Raw genomic sequence first — 18486 nt, 5'->3', positions numbered from 1 at the left:
ATCTGCACAGAACGAGAAGTGATTCTCAAGAACCCTGGGACAGGAGCAGTGACAGGTCTGTGGCAGGACACCATTTCACACATTCGATAGGTTTAAAAAAAACGTTCAAGCTCTGGACTGTGCCATTTTGGGACTCTTCTGAGTAGGAGCTGAGCTGCCTAAAAGGACGTTTGGGAGGGATTTTACCTCAGGAAGGCAGTGCAGTGCATTCTTTTGGATGGTGGAGGTGGAGCACAGAGGGAGTAGTCCCTGCACTCATGTCAGGGTATTGCGCCAAGTAAGAGGAAGCAGAGCTCCTTACCTTTTGCCCTCCCCACAAACCCTCCCCACCCACACAAAGGCCAGAGACAATCTCGCCCTTGGCATACATAAAAGAAGAGAGAAGCAGGTCTGACGATTTAAAATACGGTTAGCATTTCACTTTTATGTTCCCTTGTGAGATACATAATCTGAAACCTACCAAATCCTGCACCTCTGTTTGCTAGGCTAGAGTAGGCGTTTCCACTGGGGGAAGAGGTGGCTGGGCTAGAGAGAGGGCTGTACGATGATGGATCAGCTGGATAGGTGTGACTGGTTCCAATTCCAAAGGGTGACGATTGAGCCTTGCCAGACTGTGACGGAATTTGCTGAGGGGGGAGAAAAAGAAGAAATTATTTTTATTGCTGACATAGCAGCACAGCAGCATGATAGACCCAAGTTTTAACAGTGTAAAATCCACTGCTAAATAAACATTGCAGATAAGATTAGGCATATTATTTCTGTTTCAACCATATTCAATTTCTGTCAACATGGATTACAGCTATGTAAGTTTAATGAAAGCAACAGATTACAACTGAAAAATATAACAGGTCTCTTAATGATTAATATTCTCCATGCATTCAGAAAGAGAATTATTATTGTTGGTTACCTGCCGTAACTTGGGCTTTTTTTCACCTCTAATAGGGCATAGGAACTAGGAGCAAAGATTAAAAATATATAAACAATGCATCTTTATTTGCCAGATGTCCTGTTTTTATACTACCCCAGTTATCTGAATGCCTTGTAGGATATACCTAGTACTGTCAGATAATTAGGGTTTTCGATAATTGGGAGAGCTGGCGCAAGAGGCTTCAAAGTGAATGCAAAGCCTTCTGGGTTTTCTTGCCTGATTTTGGAGTATGCAAACCAGCTTGCCCAATGGATACCTGGAGCACTGTGAATATGTTCTGTTTTGCCTTGGGCAAGCAGTCAGCAATGAGAGTGCGAGAGACTTGGTGGGGATGCCCAGCACTACTCCTTCAGGCGAAAAATAACCAAACTTTGCTTAAAGGGGGTGGGTGCAATTAAATCAAGACCAAATAACACTGTCTACTTCTATAATGACTTTAGAGGATCTCAGAGCATGTTACAAATAATTAAAAAGTACAACACCCGTGAGATAGGTAAATTGAGACAACAAGTGGGTAAGTGTCTCGGCCGAAGTAACAAAATACATTAGCAGATAGCGCCAGTAATAGAACCCACTTACCAACAAAGCATTCCTTTTTCCCCTCTTAACCAGCCCACAGCTCCACAGAAGACTGATTTTTAACAAGTTCTGCTCTTTGAAATTAAAAGCAGTAACATCTCTAGATACATTTAATGATGTGCATCTTATAGGCAATCAATGCACTGAAGTGCAGCTAGTCTCTTGGGCAAATGAGGGGGAAAATAGATCCCAACAGGCAAACAACATGATGAAAATGCAATTCTTCAGTTTAGTTTCTAGCTAAGAAGTAATTTAGCTTTGAAGGTTCCCACAATGATAATGACAGCAGGATAGGGCATTTCTGTAAGACTTTATTGATTTTTTTAAGATGGTAAAACACATTCTGAGTTCCCAAAATTTGTCCTCTGGTGATGCAGACTTGACCAGGGCTGATGGTTTAGGTTAAGGGGAGATGTCACATTTTTTATCAGTAATCACAAATATCTTTTCTATACAATGTAAAAAATGAAAATATGTCTACCCATTATTTCAATTTGATTTGTTTAGTATGTGGAATATATCTGGCAGAGTAATTGATGTAAAGTGAGGACTGGTCAGCATGTATGTGAAACTAGGAGACTAAAATGGAAATTCATCTGCTGGTAAAATGTTTGAACACATAACTTCAAGTGCTTTTATTGACTATATAAGAAAATGGAATGTAAACAATTATTATTAAAACAGCATTAATAATAGTCTTATTTAAACCAATTAAAACGAGAGCATTTAGTGATTGAGTTGCTACTCAGCCCTTAACACACTGGCTTCTGCACAGGCATTTCAATGTAGTCAGAATGACAGGTGATTTGAAGACAGTATGTTCTACACAGACTGTTTATAGTGGAGTCTGGACACAGTCGTATGTCTGCAGCCTCCCAGCATGGATAAACAGACTTGGGCTAGCTCCACTTGAGCTAGCGTGCTAAAAATAGCAGTGTGGACTTTGTGGTTCAGGCGGCAGCTCAGGCTCTCAAGCCCACCTGGCCCAGGTCTGAGCTCTGGTGGCTACCCCAAGTCTTTGAGTTGCAACATTCACACTGCTATTTTTAGTGTGCTAGTTTGAGCAAAGGTAGCATGAGTCTATCTATCCGGACTGGGAGGCTCGCTCCCAGCTGCAGTGCAGACATACCCATTTAAGCCTCCATCCAGCAGAAACTTAATTTGCAAGTTTAAATGTACATAGTCCTGTTGATTTCACTTAAACACACATTTGTGCAAGACTGAGGCCTTAAACTGGGATTTCTGTGGTGGTCACCTATGTATACATACATACAAAATATTTTCCCAAATAACCCTAGTTTTCCTTTACAGTTATGCAAAGGCGCATCCGGCCACGAGCTTTTATATTTTGACCAGATAAATCAGAAATAGAAGAACTGATTTAATTATCATTTGTGGTTTAAAAAAAAAAAAAGTACATTTTACCAAATTCTAACCAGCATGTTTGATTTCTTCTTTTTGTAAAATCTGCAGGGGTAGCAAACCCTTACTTCAGTAAAAACCCTTTAATCAAACACACACACCTGTCCTGGAAATGGTGGACGACTCCCTGTCCAGGCAACTTGACTCTGATTTAACTGACGCGAGATCTGTGTCAAATTTTGGCCTGTTGAAGAAGAGGACTGGATATCGTTCACACCCGGCACGTGTACCACAGATGAGCTGAAGGGGAAAGAACAGAAAGTGACTTGTAGGTGATACTACGGTATTTATGATGCATAAATTGTATGCCAGACACTGAAATTTTGTTAATCATTCCATTAAGGCGAGTTTTCCAGATTGTCCGCATAAGGACTAAATGAAAATGACATGATTTCAGTATTAAAACTTTCACGCATTTTGAAATTCTAAAATGTCAGACTGATTATGCAGACACAGTGTGCCAAATTCCTCTTAGTTAGATCCATGCAATCTCATCCATAGGGCTTGCACAGTAGTATAACCAAGGACAGGATTTTAGAAAGAAGTGTAATTAAATTATTTTCCATATCGGTTTGGCCCCCAATTCAGGAAAGTATCTCTCCTCAGGACCACACTTAAGTATGTACTTAACTTTAAACATGTGCTTAAAGTCAGTGGTACTTAAGCACATGCTTAAATGCTGTCCTGAATCGAGGCTTCTGAAAGGATGCTGTTCATAAATATTCTTTAACCTGTTTCTTGTCAGTGTTGCATTCTTTCTGTAAAAAGAAGAAAATATGTGTTATGGAACAAAGATGTATGTTTGATTAGTTCCTTTTAATTCTTGTTTTCTCCCATTGGTGCTAAAAAATACCACAGAGTTACAAATCAAGGTGAAAGAATCAAACAAACTAGTCTCCTAAGCCCTGGAACAAAACGCAGAAAAACACAAATAGGAAAAAATGATTCCCAACAGAATTTGTGTAAGTTACAATTAATTGTTTCCCAGTTCTACTTTATAATGAAAATTATATTCATGAGCATTCCAGTTTACCTTTTGTTTGTTCAGTGTTCTTTGTATGGAAATATTTGGACATAGTGGCTATACTATCTATAAAACACACATTTGTACATAAATTTAAATACACATCCATCAATCCCAATATTTTATCTGAAAGAGAATGTTTGAGTACATATATCAGTTCTCAGGTATGGTCTGCACTTCATAGGTAATTTGTTGTTGGGTTTTGCCCAGGGATGGAAAGGGAGAGCATCTGTAGTCATTTTTTATCTTTGCCTCTCCTCTTTCTGTATTAATTATTGATATAACTTGCAAAAACAAATAGATGCCTGTCATGGATTCATGTATGTCTTTACGTTTCTGTATCAACTACAAACTCCATTTTGCTTTTGTAAACGCCATTTTGATTGTAAAACTGTTGTCTTTTTACCTCCATCTTGGACGGGATTCCAAGAGAAGTTAGCAGACGGCTAACAACAACAGAGCAATCAAGGGTCATTAACCTGAAGTGTTTCTCATTCACATGCAAGCATCTTAAGACAAGGAGTTAGCTGCAGCCCAAGGAATCAATTCAATTAGATGAGCTAGTAACCACGTAGTCCCTGATGGGGGACTTGAAGTCACTGAGGAAAGTCACCTGACAAACAGGACTGCAGCTATTTTGGAGGAGGAGAGGGAAACAGATCAGGACCAGAAGGTTGAGGAGAAAGGTTGAGAAGAGGAGGAATCCTGGTTCATCTGAAAAGACACTGACCAAATCTCAAAGGGCTCTTGGAGTGGTGGAGAAATTGAGGCAGGAATTTGCATTCAGGTTTTGTTGTTTTTTCGTAGATCTTGGTATCTCCTGAGCTATTTAAATGTAAAGTGTGTGTGTTTAGAAATTCTTTTGCAGAGTCTGTACTACTTGATTTCACTGTCACATGTCTCTGAAGAGGGTCACAGGAAGCCAGAGGGTTCACAGCCTGGGTGGAACTGTAGAAGCATGCAACAGCTATTTGGGAGTCTTGGGAGAGATGGCACTAGTTTCTGGGCCTAAGCAATTGGACGATGGGGTCCCCACTGCCAAGAAGGGTGTCAGGCATGGGATCTGCACCTGGAGTGTGAGAGTAGAGGCCCAGAGGCAGAGAGACTGTGTGCCACAACTCTGCTCAGCCCCAACAGACCAAGAGCATGTGGGACATAAGAAAATAAGAACAGCCATACTAGGTCAGACCAATGGTCCATCTAGCCCAGTATCCTGTCTTCCCACAGTGACAAATACCAGGAGCTTCAGAGGGAATGAACAGAACAGGCAATCATCAAGTGATCTGTCCCTTGTTGTCCACTTTCAATTTGTAGCAGTCAGAGGCTAGGGACATCCAGAGCATGGAGTTGCATCCTTGACCATCTTGGCTAACAGCCACTAACGATCTTATCCTCCATGAACTTATCAAATTCTTTTCTGATACCCGTTATAGTTTTGGCCTTTACAACATCCCCTGGCAATGAGTTCCACAAGTTGACTGTGCACTGTGTGAAGAAGTACTTCCTTTTGTTTGTTTTAAACTGCCTGCCTATTAAAATCATGGGGTAACCCCTGTTTCTTGTGTTATGAGAAGGAATAAACAACACTCCCTTAGTCACATTTCCCACACTATTCATGATTTTATAGACCTCTATCATATCCCCCATTAGTCATCTCTACTCCAAGCTGAAAAATCCCAGTCTTATTAATCTCTCCTCATATGAAAGCTGTTCCATACCCTTAATCATTTATATTGTCCTTCTCTATATCTTTTCCAATTCCAATGTGTCTTTTTTGAGATGGGGCAACCAGAACCGCACCAGGCTACTATACTGGATCCAAAGTTTGGGTCCAGTATAGCAGCATGTTGGGTGTCCTCATGGGGGAGCCCATCAAAGATTGTCACAAAGGTGTTTATCTTTGTGCCACTAGTTGATGTGGCAGATTACAAGCAAATACGAAGTTACACATTAAATTTCAAGGAGACCAACAAAATAAAAATAATAAAACATGCCAAATGTCAAGATGGCTCCTGGCAATTCACATGCTGAAATACCATAGAAGATCTAATTAAAGAACACTTGTGATATCATTACCAATTACAAGTTTAAGAACACACTGGTTTCTATAAGATTATATCATGTATTTTATTTCTAATTCATAGACCTCATAACCAACCGTTATTGCATTTGAATGGTTGTTCCTTTATTTTCAAAACCTGGGCTTGGTTCAGTAGTCCCCAAACTTTTTACCCTGTATCCCCTTACCGCTGTCCGTGTCCCTGTGGCCCCCCCCCAGCTGGGGCTGGGAGCAGGGCCACGGTTGGGGGGCTGCGGCACTCTCCCTGCCCCCCCCCCCCGGGGACTGGCCCGCTCCCGGCCTTGCTCCCTCAAACGTTCCTTTGTGGCCCCCCCCCACCCCCGTTTGGGGACCTCTGGCTTAGTTTAACCTAGGGGAAAACTCAGTTACAACAGTTACATGCACACACAGCTTGGGATTTCCTTAAACAGAGTTCATTGCCATACAGTTGCTCAAGACAGTTTCTCTTCGGTCACTCTAAACAACTGGAGGACAAAGAGGAACAGATTAGCCTTCAAGCAGGTAGCTTTCATGAATGACTAGACCATTTAGTACGGTCATAAATCATCTTGACTAAAATAGGACTAATGATAATAAAAAAATCTAACCACAATGGCTATAGATATCACAAGAAGCCATTGTAAGTGTGTGCTGATTCTTAAACTTCAAGTAGTTTTGTCAAACCTATAGTATCCGCTAGTAGTATGAAGACTCAAAAATATTTCAGAAGCTACTAAAACACCCAAATTATATATGTTTCAAAATTACCTACTGTAGACTTTGCCTACAGACTGATTTTTCCTGATGAACTTTTGTGTGGGAATCAAGTGGACGCAAAGGAAGAATAATTCATGTTGTAGTGGAAATGTGTTAGTGTTACCTGTATTCTGTCGCCACAAAATCATAATGTAATTCTCTTTCATGTACGGAAGCTCTTGATGCTGCAGTTGGTACAGTACCTGAAAGCCTTTCCTGAATGTCCTGGCTGGAATGGGCTTCCCTGAGAGTAAAGCTGTTGGTTTCCTGCCGTGGATGCTGAGGCCATCATTTTTTTATCCGCTATAAAAAACAATCAAAGAAAATCTTGGGAATGATGAAATAAACTAATGATTGTTCAGTAGAAAATAACATGTATACAAACTACACAGTGTGGGTAACATTCTCCTTTTTAATCCCTAATGGGAAGGTCCTATGGAATATAGTACGGATGAAACCAACAGGGCTGTATGGAAATTAAACAAGGTTCAGAAGCATTTAATAGCATTTTAAAATCACCCCATAGGATGTAATAGAGAATTCTTTCTCTGCTACTGAATACAATAGGTTGGCTTAAAAATTCTACAGAAAGGTAACCATTTCCTATTACTCTACAGGTCTTTTCTAGAAGGGATTGAATTAATGTTAATGGAGGTTACACATTTGCCTTGTGAAGGGACTATATCCTTCTGGATATACAGAACACATATTTCTTTGAGATTAAGGCTTATTCAGTGTGGTCTAAATTTACCTCGGCATTAAAAAGTCTTGTCCTATCCTGCAGAGCTACCAAATCTGTAGTATTAGTGACTGGGGGCTACTTGTTTCTTGTATAGGAGAGCTATTTTAATTATATTTTACTAGCTATTTTTTAAGAGGGTTCTAAAAGAAAGACCTCTATAGTTTGTATAGCGGGGTGCATAATTTTGTACAATCTACTCTCCTCAGCAGTAGTGGGAGTTATATTCCTGAGTCTTCCAGGCATTATAGTGGAATCTTGCTCACAAATCTGGCTGATTTGTGGCCCTTTAAATACACATTAATCCCACTGTACTCAGTAGGAATTTTATCTCTGTGAGGTCTGCAGATCAGATCTTTATATGTAAGTAGTAATTTAAGGCAAAACTGAGTCTCTCAAGGACACAGTGAAGCTAGCTCTCTTTACTCTCACAAAAAATGATGCTTGAGAGGGCCATGAACTAGGCCTTGAGTATCCTAATAGAATTAAAGATTAGCAAAGTCATACAAAGGCACTGTAAATGAGACACATACAGAGATGCTATTGACTTTTATATTCTGTTCTTATACTGTAATAAGCACGTTTAGTCTTGTGATCAGCCTCTTCGTTTGCTAAAACAACATAAGGCAAACACCCGGCCATCCAAATTTTTAATACAACGTTCTCTCTTGTGTAATTCTGACAGCTGACACACCAGGGATTGAACCAAGGGCCTCCAGTGTTGAAAACATGAGTGCTACAGCTTGAACTAAAACATGCCACCTTGGTAGCTGGGAGATGTAACAACTCATATCCTCTGCAGACCAGCACAGAGGCAGACCGTTAGGATACACTCACTAGTACATTGCGAATGGTATCATGACTGAGACACAGCATAAATTAACTTTGAATTTATATTTTGCTAGCCATCTTGACTGGTACTTTGAGAAGAAATGGCAGGTCTCTGGTCTGAGAATCCACTAAGAGATCTGAAACTCTTAGACTCAGTATACTATGGAACGTCCCTTCTGCAATGTTTGATTATATTATAGGGTTGCCAACGCTCCAGGAATTAAAGATTAATATTTAATCTTTAAAGATTTTTAAAGATCTTTAATCTCTAAAGATTGTCAGGAGACAAAACATCCAGGAATACGTCAAAAATCAAAATTGGCAACCTGAATTATACAGCTACAACTGCCAACGCTTCTGGCAAATCTCACTTCCCCTTTAACAACATAAAAGACCTGCTCCACCTTTCCTACTCCACCTCCACTCTATCTTCCCTCACCACCTTCAAGTGCAAAAAAACTGCTGACCTCTTCATAACTGTCTGCTGCCATACACCTCTGACAGCTCTCAAACCAGGCACACCCCTCCTTTTCCACTGACTTCACGTGATCCTCCCTTGGTGATCATCCTCTCGGGATTTAAAAAGAGTGGGTCAGATCCCTAGATGCGCTTCAGCAGCTCTGGGACACGAAGCTACTCTAGATGTTCTAGAACTGGCTTACCTCAGCCAGCTCAAGGATTCCCTAGATGAAGGGGAATTCCTCCGGATGGCACAGAATTGGCGTAGAGGTGATGTCGCAGCTCTTATGCGGGTGCTGGGACTGGGTGGGGGTAGCTCGGTGGTGGGTCAGCACAAAGGGGCTGGGATGCTACAACTGGGACTGGCAAGGGAGAATGAGGCCAACACTGCTGAGAGCCTGGAGCAGTCTGGACAGCAGAACCTCCCGCAGGGAGCAGGAAGGAGGCAGGTCAGGGGGGAAGCAGGGATGGGATGAACTCTGTGGGGAGTCCCGCTCACCAGTTCTCCCCCTGCTTCTCCCTGCTGAGCGGGGAAACTGCCCAGCTTGTCCCAAAGGTGACCAGCCAATCCTGGTGGCACTGCATTAAAAAGCTCTTTATCTCAAAATGGCTGCTGCTCAAAATGCATGGATGGATGAAGCGTGACGTTTTTTATTTTAATGAAATATGTGGCTGATGGGAGCTCTGCATCCGTCCCACTGTATCAAACCTGTCAGCCCTAAACTATTTTTATAAACCAATCTGGAGAAAGACGTCTAGTATCAACAGAATGCAAGCGTCTGCAAGCAGCACGCAGGTTTGTCAATATTGTTTTTGGACACCTCAGCACGTTGCTAACTGAGAACCATCCCTTTTTATCATTAAAAGAGTCCTTGATCATGGCTCCCATGAGATATTCACACAGGGAGCGCATCCAAAAAAAAGCACAGCTTGTAAATTGATAAAAATGAAAAGAGAAATGGCATTTCCAAGAGCACAACTCCCTAACTAACCTCACAGCTTGCCAGACCCTTAACCCTGACCTAGCCACACAAACAGTTCAGAGCTGTTTGAATATTAGCCAATAAAGCAGTCAAAAAGCAAGATGTTCTTGCTTGGAAAACATCGTTCCAGTGTTTAGGGTTGGAGTCTTGCTACCTTCCAGCAGACCCCCTTTATGGCCTCAGACACTGACTTCACTATAAGAGTAAACTGACAATGATGAACAGGAACAGCAGAAGCCTCAGAAACAGAGAGACAGAATATCAAGTCTACATTGAAGTTACAGCGCCTTCTCAGTTTGAAAAGGTCAAGCTGTACATAAGAAACCCATGCAGCGAGGTCATCTCCTTATACCTCTGTAGTTAAACACAATGGATCGTTTCCTCCCTCACTGCAAGATACTTGCACATTGATTTATTTAAAAGAAACGTAAAACTTTTTCACTCTGGGGGGAAGTGGGGAAGGTTCAGAACATCAAACAATTAAAAAATAAACAAAGGAAAATATTACATCTAATAGCAACACACACCTCTGAAAACAACATTTACAAAAATAGATTTCTGTTTTTAAAATTGCAAGCCAATCTTACACAGCCTTGCTAGCATTACTACTGCAATCCATCTCAGTGAGGCATACTGACACACACTGTTTCTGTATAGTTACCTTGAGAAGCTGGAAGATCTATTAAATATGTTTACTTACTTTTATGAGTTGCACGTCAAAGCGTACTTCTGAAAAAAGGATGGCTACTCTTCAAAACTGCATGGGAAAGATGTGGCTACTAAGTGAGAACAGAGGGTGGCTCTACGTGGAGACGAACAGCCTATCAGCCTGTTCTCTAACCGTCTGAGTAGTGTTCATCTTTTTGGGGAAATATTGACTTCCAATATATTCTATGCAGCGTTCTTTGAGACTCATTTGCCTAATGACTTCTCTGCCACAATGCTTTTCGTTTTGTTCTTTCAGAACAGTTTTATATTATGTAATAGCACTTAAAGTCAAGACTACAGTTTACAAAGACAGTATTAAAAATTAAATACCAGAGGCTCTCACTTACAAGCAGTTATTCCTGCAAACATCTCGGCAAACCTAGGATCCCTCTCCTGGGAGAAGATAGTGTCTGGCTTCTCTACTGGCTTTCCACCCTCATGAACATTAGTTGGTATATTTGGAACAGGTACCTGTTGTTGACATACACAAAAAAGAATGTAATTCTGTCCCCCATGTTTGACAAAATGAGCTCAAGTATAGTCAATGTGTTTTTGTTTTGTTTAGATCCTCAATCACTTTGTGTTTAAAAGATCAGAGACAACAGTATAAAAAAAATCTGTTCAGAAATATCACCTGAGATAAATCATAAGATGACAACCCATCTCTTTGATGTACTTCAAGCTCGGCTTGCTGTTGCTGAAGTTGTCTGCAAATACGAGAGGAAATGACTAAAGTTACAAAAAATAATTAAGAAACAAAAAGGAGCAGGCTTGGCTCTCTCCTTTAAATTCCCATAACAAATGGCAAGCAAATTTAACAGCTTTCAGAGTATCTGTTGACAAGCCAAAATATTTTAAAAGATTTTTCATTGAGAAAACTTCAAAACACAGTAATGTTCTTGCTGCGCATGACAGGGTTAACAAGGCCTTGAACAATAAAACTCCCATTGACTTCCAAGCAGTTTTTGGCTGTCTCCTGCATTCCTTTCAAACTCAATTTTTTCATAAATGAGATTTAGGATTTATTTTTAAATAATCTTTGCAGATTAAAGAACAATACGCAGGGCCTGGGTACTGTGCCTGCTGAAGTCAATAGTAAGGTGCCCAATGGCTTGAATAGATGCAGCATCAGGCCCATACCAAGCAACTGGTGGAAAAATTATTTCTTCATTTTATAATCTGGTAGATTTATGTACAGATTATGGCAATATGATTGTAAAATTATTACTAATAAAACTCATATAGTGCTTTACATCAGTAGATCTCGAAAGCATTTCAAAATCTTTTAGTGTATTTATCCTCACAATATCCCTGAGAAATATTATCATTCCCATTTTATGGATGGGAACCTGGGGCACAAAGAGGCTAAGTGACTTGCCCAAGTTCACACAAGAAGTCGGTAGCAGAGTACAGAACTGAACGCAGGTTTGTCAAATCCTAAACTATTGCCTGAACCGCTGGACTGAGCTTCCTCTCTAAATAAATTAAAAAAAAAAAACCAGAAGCTGATATCTGACCAGACAATATAAACAATGGATGGGCGGGGAAAGAGGCGGTGCATCAAAGCATATACTTCCATATTACAGCTGTGAAGAGTTTGGCAGGGAAATAATTAAAAAAAAGGAAAAAGTATTGTATACGAAACCATTCTTAATAACCAACCCCATTCAGCATAATTTGGTTCCATTCTCCTCTACATCATAATCCAGATTCTATTTATTTTCCAGAAGCTTTGTACAGCAGATGGCCTCCAGAAATAAATTATTTTTACATTTACTAGAAGACATCCTTGATAGAATCAATTTGTGTGGACAAATGCTGCAGAAAATGAGTAATTTTAAACATGATTAGACACAAAAGAAATAATTTAAATAAAAAAGAATCACTGTAGATCTATTAAATAAAAATTAGGGGAAACATGCCACAATGAGGAAGTACAATCTGCCAAAAATTTTCTGTAACTCCCTGAGACACGTCAGGCACTGTTACGTAAGCATGCCAAATTAGTGAAATATCAGCAGATACATTTGAAAACCATAATTCATTTGACACATTTATTGTCTATAAAGCCTTGTAGGGACACTCCTAATACATAATTAGTTAATCTTATTATCATTGATTAACTAAATTTGACTTACAAGTCATATGGATTAACATTTTACAAAATACATCATTTATAGAAATGCACAGATCTTTTATACTGTAAATTAATATATCCATGAAGGTATTTTTGCACCTGTATCTTCACCCAGTGTGTTTTTTAAAAAGATACAAACCCTCAGCACCTAAGCAATAACTTCACAAATATTTGAGCCAGCTAGAGTAGCTCATACTTCACGACATTTAGAAGTTCAGAAACCAGATCACTATAATGCCAAATACATTTCCAGAATCAATCTTTCCTCATTAGAGCTAGTATCTGATCCCACTGAAGGCAATAGCAATCCCCCCGCCCCCTTCCCTTCCCCCCAACTGCAACAGGATCAAGATTTTGTCTCTAAAATCTCTTTTACACAAGCCTTGACTTTTAACTAACTGTCTGCATCCCCAAACCAGGTAATTGGAAATCTTATTCTAAATTCTTACATGGCACCCACGGCCGGAGTAGGAGAATCACCCAAGAATTACGAACGAAACATCAAACACCTCTCTCTCTTCCTACTCAAAAGATCAGACTGTTCTATGACTAGATTGTTAGAATTGTGTGTGTTTTCCTGTGTGAGGAGCTTACCGAGGGAAAGCCAATTCAAAGAGAAGTTTACATTTAGTTCTGAATATGGTGAGGTCACTGGTCACTCTTCTCTCTGGATAATGAGTTCTATAATATAGGCCCTGCCACCACAAAATTCTGTCTACTGTGCTCCCAAGTTTCATATGCTGACAAATTTATGATTCCAGTAGAATGTAGCTGCCATGGGCGAGTGGGGGATTAAGGGGTATTGATCATGGAGGGAGAGATGATCCCCCATGTAAACAGGGCCCAAACCATGGATGTCTTTGAATACTAGGACAAAGACCGTGAAATAGATTCTGTATTTAATGAGGAGTCAGCCCTGAGACGGGAGCAGCTGGGTGGCATGTTCTGATGATCTATTTTGCTTAGCAGATGGACTGCTGTGTTTTGTACCAGTTGGAACTGTTTCAATGTGAGTGGCTTCATTTCTATTTATGGACTGCAATAACCAAGCCTGTGGGACAAAGGCATGCAACACCATGACCAGGGCTGTGACCATTAGAATGGGGACACAATCTTTCGGGGGCCAGTTGCAAGAAAATTGGAATGGACATTTTTACTTTCACACCTGGCATTGGCCACTGTCAGAAGACAGGATACTGGGCTAGATGGGACCATTGGTCTGGCTCAATATGGCCATTCTTATATTCACAGCTATTTGGCCATCAATTAGCACCAAAGGGAAGGAAGGGTGCAGACTGACAAATATCTGAGGAAAGATGCCCTTGATGATGTAGGGTTCCAGCTTTATCCAGCTGATCTTCATCCAAGTACAGTACTGATTTTGGCTAGCGACTGAGAAAGCTGGGAGACAGTGCTGTTTACGCTGAACATAAAGGAGACGCAGAGCTGGGTTTTGTCCGTGCGCTGCTGTCATTTCAGCCTGTGTTGGCTCAATGGGTCTCCCTACTGTTTATGCAGATGTTGAATAACATAAGGAAGAAGCTTGAGCCTTGGGGGACTTCTCAGATCAGGGCTTTGGAGGTGGAAGAACACTTCACTTGCCCATAATAAGTATTTGGGTTTGATCTGAGGTGAATGACCTGAATCACCCAAGGCTCAAGTCTCTTAAAGGTGGGAGAGGAGCATTTGATGTCAGTGATGACAAATGCTGCAGGCTACAACCCCTCCTTAAATTAATACTGTTTCTACAGAATATCAGCATTTATATGATTTTTTTTTTTTTGGGGGGGCTTCTGATGGCTTAAGACAATTTAGAGGTAAATTTGGCTTGCACTATGCTAATGGTTTCTTTCTGTCTCTTGGTTGCATCTAGTGACACTGGTTATGGCCTGAGGGGCTCAAAGGCAGGCGACCCATTCACTGTGGTCTAATGCTTACTATGACTTGTACCCAGCCACCAGTGATATTTTTCACAGGCAGGCAGACACCAAGGCTGTGATGTAGAGGTGACAGCAAGACCAGAGTTGGATTGATAGGAAAGTAGGCCATCTGTAAATAATACCCAGTGCTTTGGTGATAACATGCCCCTGGCCTCCTCTTGAAGGAATACGAGACTTCATAGACTGGAACTGCAAACCATTGAGTCTTTTTCTCAAGCAGGAAGAGATTACAGATGGATGGGTGGTAGCAGAGATAAAAAGGGGATTTCAGATACCAGGGAGATGAACCTCAAATGTCTGGATAATTTGTATAAATTCTGGGCTGACCCAAAATGTTAGATTCTTATCAATCTTAAAATCCTATTTTATAGTTGATTCAAATCCTAAACAGCTGGTGACACATGCTGTATAACATAGAATAATTTTTGTATCATGTGTAGCAAACAGAAAAGGTATTTCCCAAGTATTCCTTGGACCACGGGTTCTCCTTAGTAAGTTTATCAAATAGAAAATGAGTATGTCTAAAACAACCACTACTGCATGCAAAGGGATTCTTTATTCAGTAAGTATATAATACATGCTTTTCCAACAAACCTTCAGGAAGCAATTTAATCACTGAAAATCTACGGGGAATTTTTTCCAAACACCATTGTTTGGAAGATAAACACCCATGAAATTGTGTTAACGTGAAAGCTACTAACATCGTTTCAATTGCTTTTATTACAGACTATAAGGTGCATGTGTCAAATAGAACTTCATGTCTTTTCTATTCAATGTAAAGTGTGTTCTCTTGATTCAGCCGTAGATATACAAATGAGGCAAACAAAATAGCATACTTAATTAGCTCTGTTTGTTTGCCAGCACTTGTCTAACCTGGCACTCCTCCACCTCTCTCTATCTGAAGAGACTCATCAGTAACACTTGTTAAGCTACAATACAAAGTAAGTGCTACACTAGAACAGTTGCTTACAACGCAAACTGTACAAAATCCAACTACCTATAAAGAAACATTTAAATGCATCTTCTCTGCATTGCATTGTACTGTAAGTGAATTTAAGTTTAAAACCGGGTTTGGGTTTCTCATTTTGACTGCAAATGTTAACGTCTCAAATGCTCTTTTAGCCCTTTAAGAAAATATGCAATGTTTCGGAGACAAGCCAAACTCGGCACAGTTGAATCTTGCTTTTGGGATTAATTTAGATACTGCCTCACTGCCTGCCCTTTAGAACGGGTGATTATTACACATGGATCCCTTTAGTCATTAGATTTCCAGATCAGATGTGTAGCAATGGGACAAGTCAGGGTGGTTTTGGTTTTGGCAAAGTTCAATCATCTTGTACTGTTTGCAAGTGAAAGCCAAAACTGACCCTGTTTTTGATTTTAGGATTCATGGCTTAGAGGAAGCACTGAAAGATGATTTTTCTGGTTCAAGAGATGATACCCACATAGCAAGTGGAATATTGTCTGAATCAACTGAGAACTCCCCAGGTAACTGCTGGAATTCCTGGCTCATGATGGGAGACCCTGTGAAATCCTCACTGTGCTGAGGATGTTCTGTGAACCTGAAGGATTTAATTGCCAATACAGATTTATCTAAGCAAATATCAGAATAAAAGACTCTGTACAAGTTTCCTTTTGAAACTGGAAAATTTTGTAGTTGAACATGTATGTCTCTGTATAAACTCTGGAATCACTAGCTTATTATCCTGGTTTCAGAGTAGTCAAGAAGAATTCAAACTTTAGAGTGAGCAGTTTTCTTCTTGGGGAGAAATGAGTGGATGCAGAGTTGTGATATCATCCCTACTCTGTTTTTATTAGTAATAGATGCACATAGTCCCAGTTACCATTCTGAAAGTAAGGCTGTGTGATATCTTCACTATTATGGGCAAAAATCTCACTGAAGCAGCTGATTTCACAAGTTCTCTACTACACCTGAATCAGAATCAGTAATCTAGCACACCAGAGCAGTCCATTGATTCATCCAGAATTCTGTCTCTGGTGGTAATGTGCACCAGGATCCTTCTGAGGACTGCAATTCTACCACTAAAATATTTCAAGACCAATAGAAGTCTAGGATTCATAAATACACATAAAATTCATTCAGGCTCATTGAAAATGAAAACATCAAAATCTCTAAAGGTCGGAAAACAACCCATTTCTGCTGTATGTGCATAAAAAAATCAGAAACTGTCCATTCAGCCAGGGTACGAGGTTCATTCAAAGGCAGCTCAACCTGTTAAATAAATGTTAGTCAATTTTTTCTGGAACTCAAAGAGGAAGAAGATATGGGGAGGTGATGTGCAGGGCTCTCCTCTACAGCCGAACACAGTACACATGCTAAACATTAAATGCTTCATTTCTGCAGGAAGTTTCTTTTGGATGATTACGTCCAAAAGAAACCAAGCTAACTTTTTGTTTTTTTGGCAAGGTACTAAGTGAACATTTGAACCCAAAGTTTAATTATCCTTCCACACAGCAACTAAGCTGGGAAAGTCAACTGCTTCAAGTTCCAAAGAAATATTCTAAAAAACAATTATGACCACCACTGCCCTCTACAGTCCTATTGGAAAACAAACTGCATTGACAGGACAGTGCAAAATGAAAACTTTCTATTAATAGAGCGCACTGACAGGTAAAACAGATTTCCCTCTAAATTCAGCTGATATATAGATACATGTAGATAAGCAGATACCAAATCAAACATATTAATATAGTGTCTTAGCCTCGGTCATAGTGCCTATAAGATAAATACATGTTTTAAAATTAATACAGCTCAGTAAAATGAATACAAATTTTAAAATTAAAAAACTTAAAAAGCAAGATCAAACCTTCCTCCAAGATCTTTAACATTATCACCCTGAGACAAAATCCAAATATAAAACAACAAGGGTTAGAAATATATTATCTAAGCTAAGTCACATATTTTTTCTTGATTTTGTGGCTGATCAGGCAAACAGGGCGACAGCCCATACAATCAAAACATTTTCACGGCATAACAAGTATTTTAGTTTTTGAGCTGGTGTGATAAAAGGCATCTGAGCCAGAAATGGGGCTAACCAATTATTTTTCAGATGACCATACAAGTTATAAGAAAGTAGAGCATGTGATACATTTTCAATCTGGCCAGACCTGCATGGACAAAGACAATCATGTCTCTCAATACCAGCATACCTTCTTTCAAACTCTGCAGAGTTTGAAAATGCAGGGTCAAAAAGGCCCTCTTTAACATATTATTGTTCATTGCTTCCAAATATGGATATTTTTTACAGGACAAAACCACGAGGACACACTTGTTGTGTGAACAACTGTCAGATCCAGTTGTTTGCAAACATCTTCTGCTCCAAGTTTGATTAAAAATACAGACAGACAGACATTGTAACCAGGATTTTAAAAGGGACATTGTAGAAATATAAAATAGAAGTAAATATATATTTACCTGGTACCTTGTCTCAAACAAACAATTATGGCCAAATTTTTACGCAATCTTGTGCCAATATACTATGGTGATAGATGCATTATAAAATTTACAGACAAATCATAACCTGATTTTGCATATAGAGTTGACTGCATTTGTAAAAGAGAATATGCACCCATTGTATCTTCAAGTAAATCGGCTTGTTGGGCCCAGAGTTCAGGTGCAAATTACCATCTGTGCAGGCAAAAGAGATCCACTGATTCAGATACAATTAGATATGCAAAAATGGGCATGCAAATCAGAGGTTAATTCTGAAAAACTGCCCTTAATAAGTTGAGTGTCATGTATATACAAATGGCAAGGGAGCAGAAGTCAGTAGAGCTGTGACCATTTACTCAAGCTGAAACTCTGCCCCAAAGTATCCAGAAAATAATGTACCCATAGCGTAACAATAGCTAGGAAGCCTTACAGTAAGAACTGCACTTTGCACGTGTGTATGGAGGAGA

The 18486-nt window shown here is 39.8% G+C and overlaps 1 protein-coding gene across 6 annotated transcripts in view; it reads right to left on the bottom strand.

Annotated features, from left to right (window-relative positions):
- Positions 1 to 18486, bottom strand: part of ARNT2 (aryl hydrocarbon receptor nuclear translocator 2) — a 129497-nt gene that overhangs the window by 11576 nt on the left and 99435 nt on the right. For 2 of the 6 annotated variants that reach the window (XM_067555706.1, XM_067555708.1), the window contains exons 13-19: positions 11123 to 11195; positions 10836 to 10959; positions 6972 to 7071; positions 3661 to 3687; positions 3031 to 3169; positions 908 to 952; positions 461 to 626 (exon numbers count right to left, since the gene is read on the bottom strand). In XM_067555706.1, the coding sequence (XP_067411807.1) occupies positions 461 to 626; positions 908 to 952; positions 3031 to 3169; positions 3661 to 3687; positions 6972 to 7071; positions 10836 to 10959; positions 11123 to 11195 (674 nt within the window). The remainder of the gene's footprint in view (positions 1 to 460; positions 627 to 907; positions 953 to 3030; positions 3170 to 3660; positions 3688 to 6971; positions 7072 to 10835; positions 10960 to 11122; positions 11196 to 18486) is intronic. The other 4 variants (XM_067555709.1, XM_067555710.1, XM_067555707.1 and 1 more) reach the window with 3 other exon arrangements.

The sequence above is a fragment of the Emydura macquarii genome, unplaced genomic scaffold (assembly GCF_026122565.2).
Source record: "Emydura macquarii macquarii isolate MOO-44397 ecotype Brisbane River unplaced genomic scaffold, CSIRO-AGI_Emac_v2 contig_1644, whole genome shotgun sequence".
Classification (NCBI taxonomy): Eukaryota; Metazoa; Chordata; order Testudines; family Chelidae; genus Emydura; species Emydura macquarii.
Note: the sequence above shows the minus strand (reverse complement) of the source record. Positions and strands in the feature narration are given on the sequence as shown.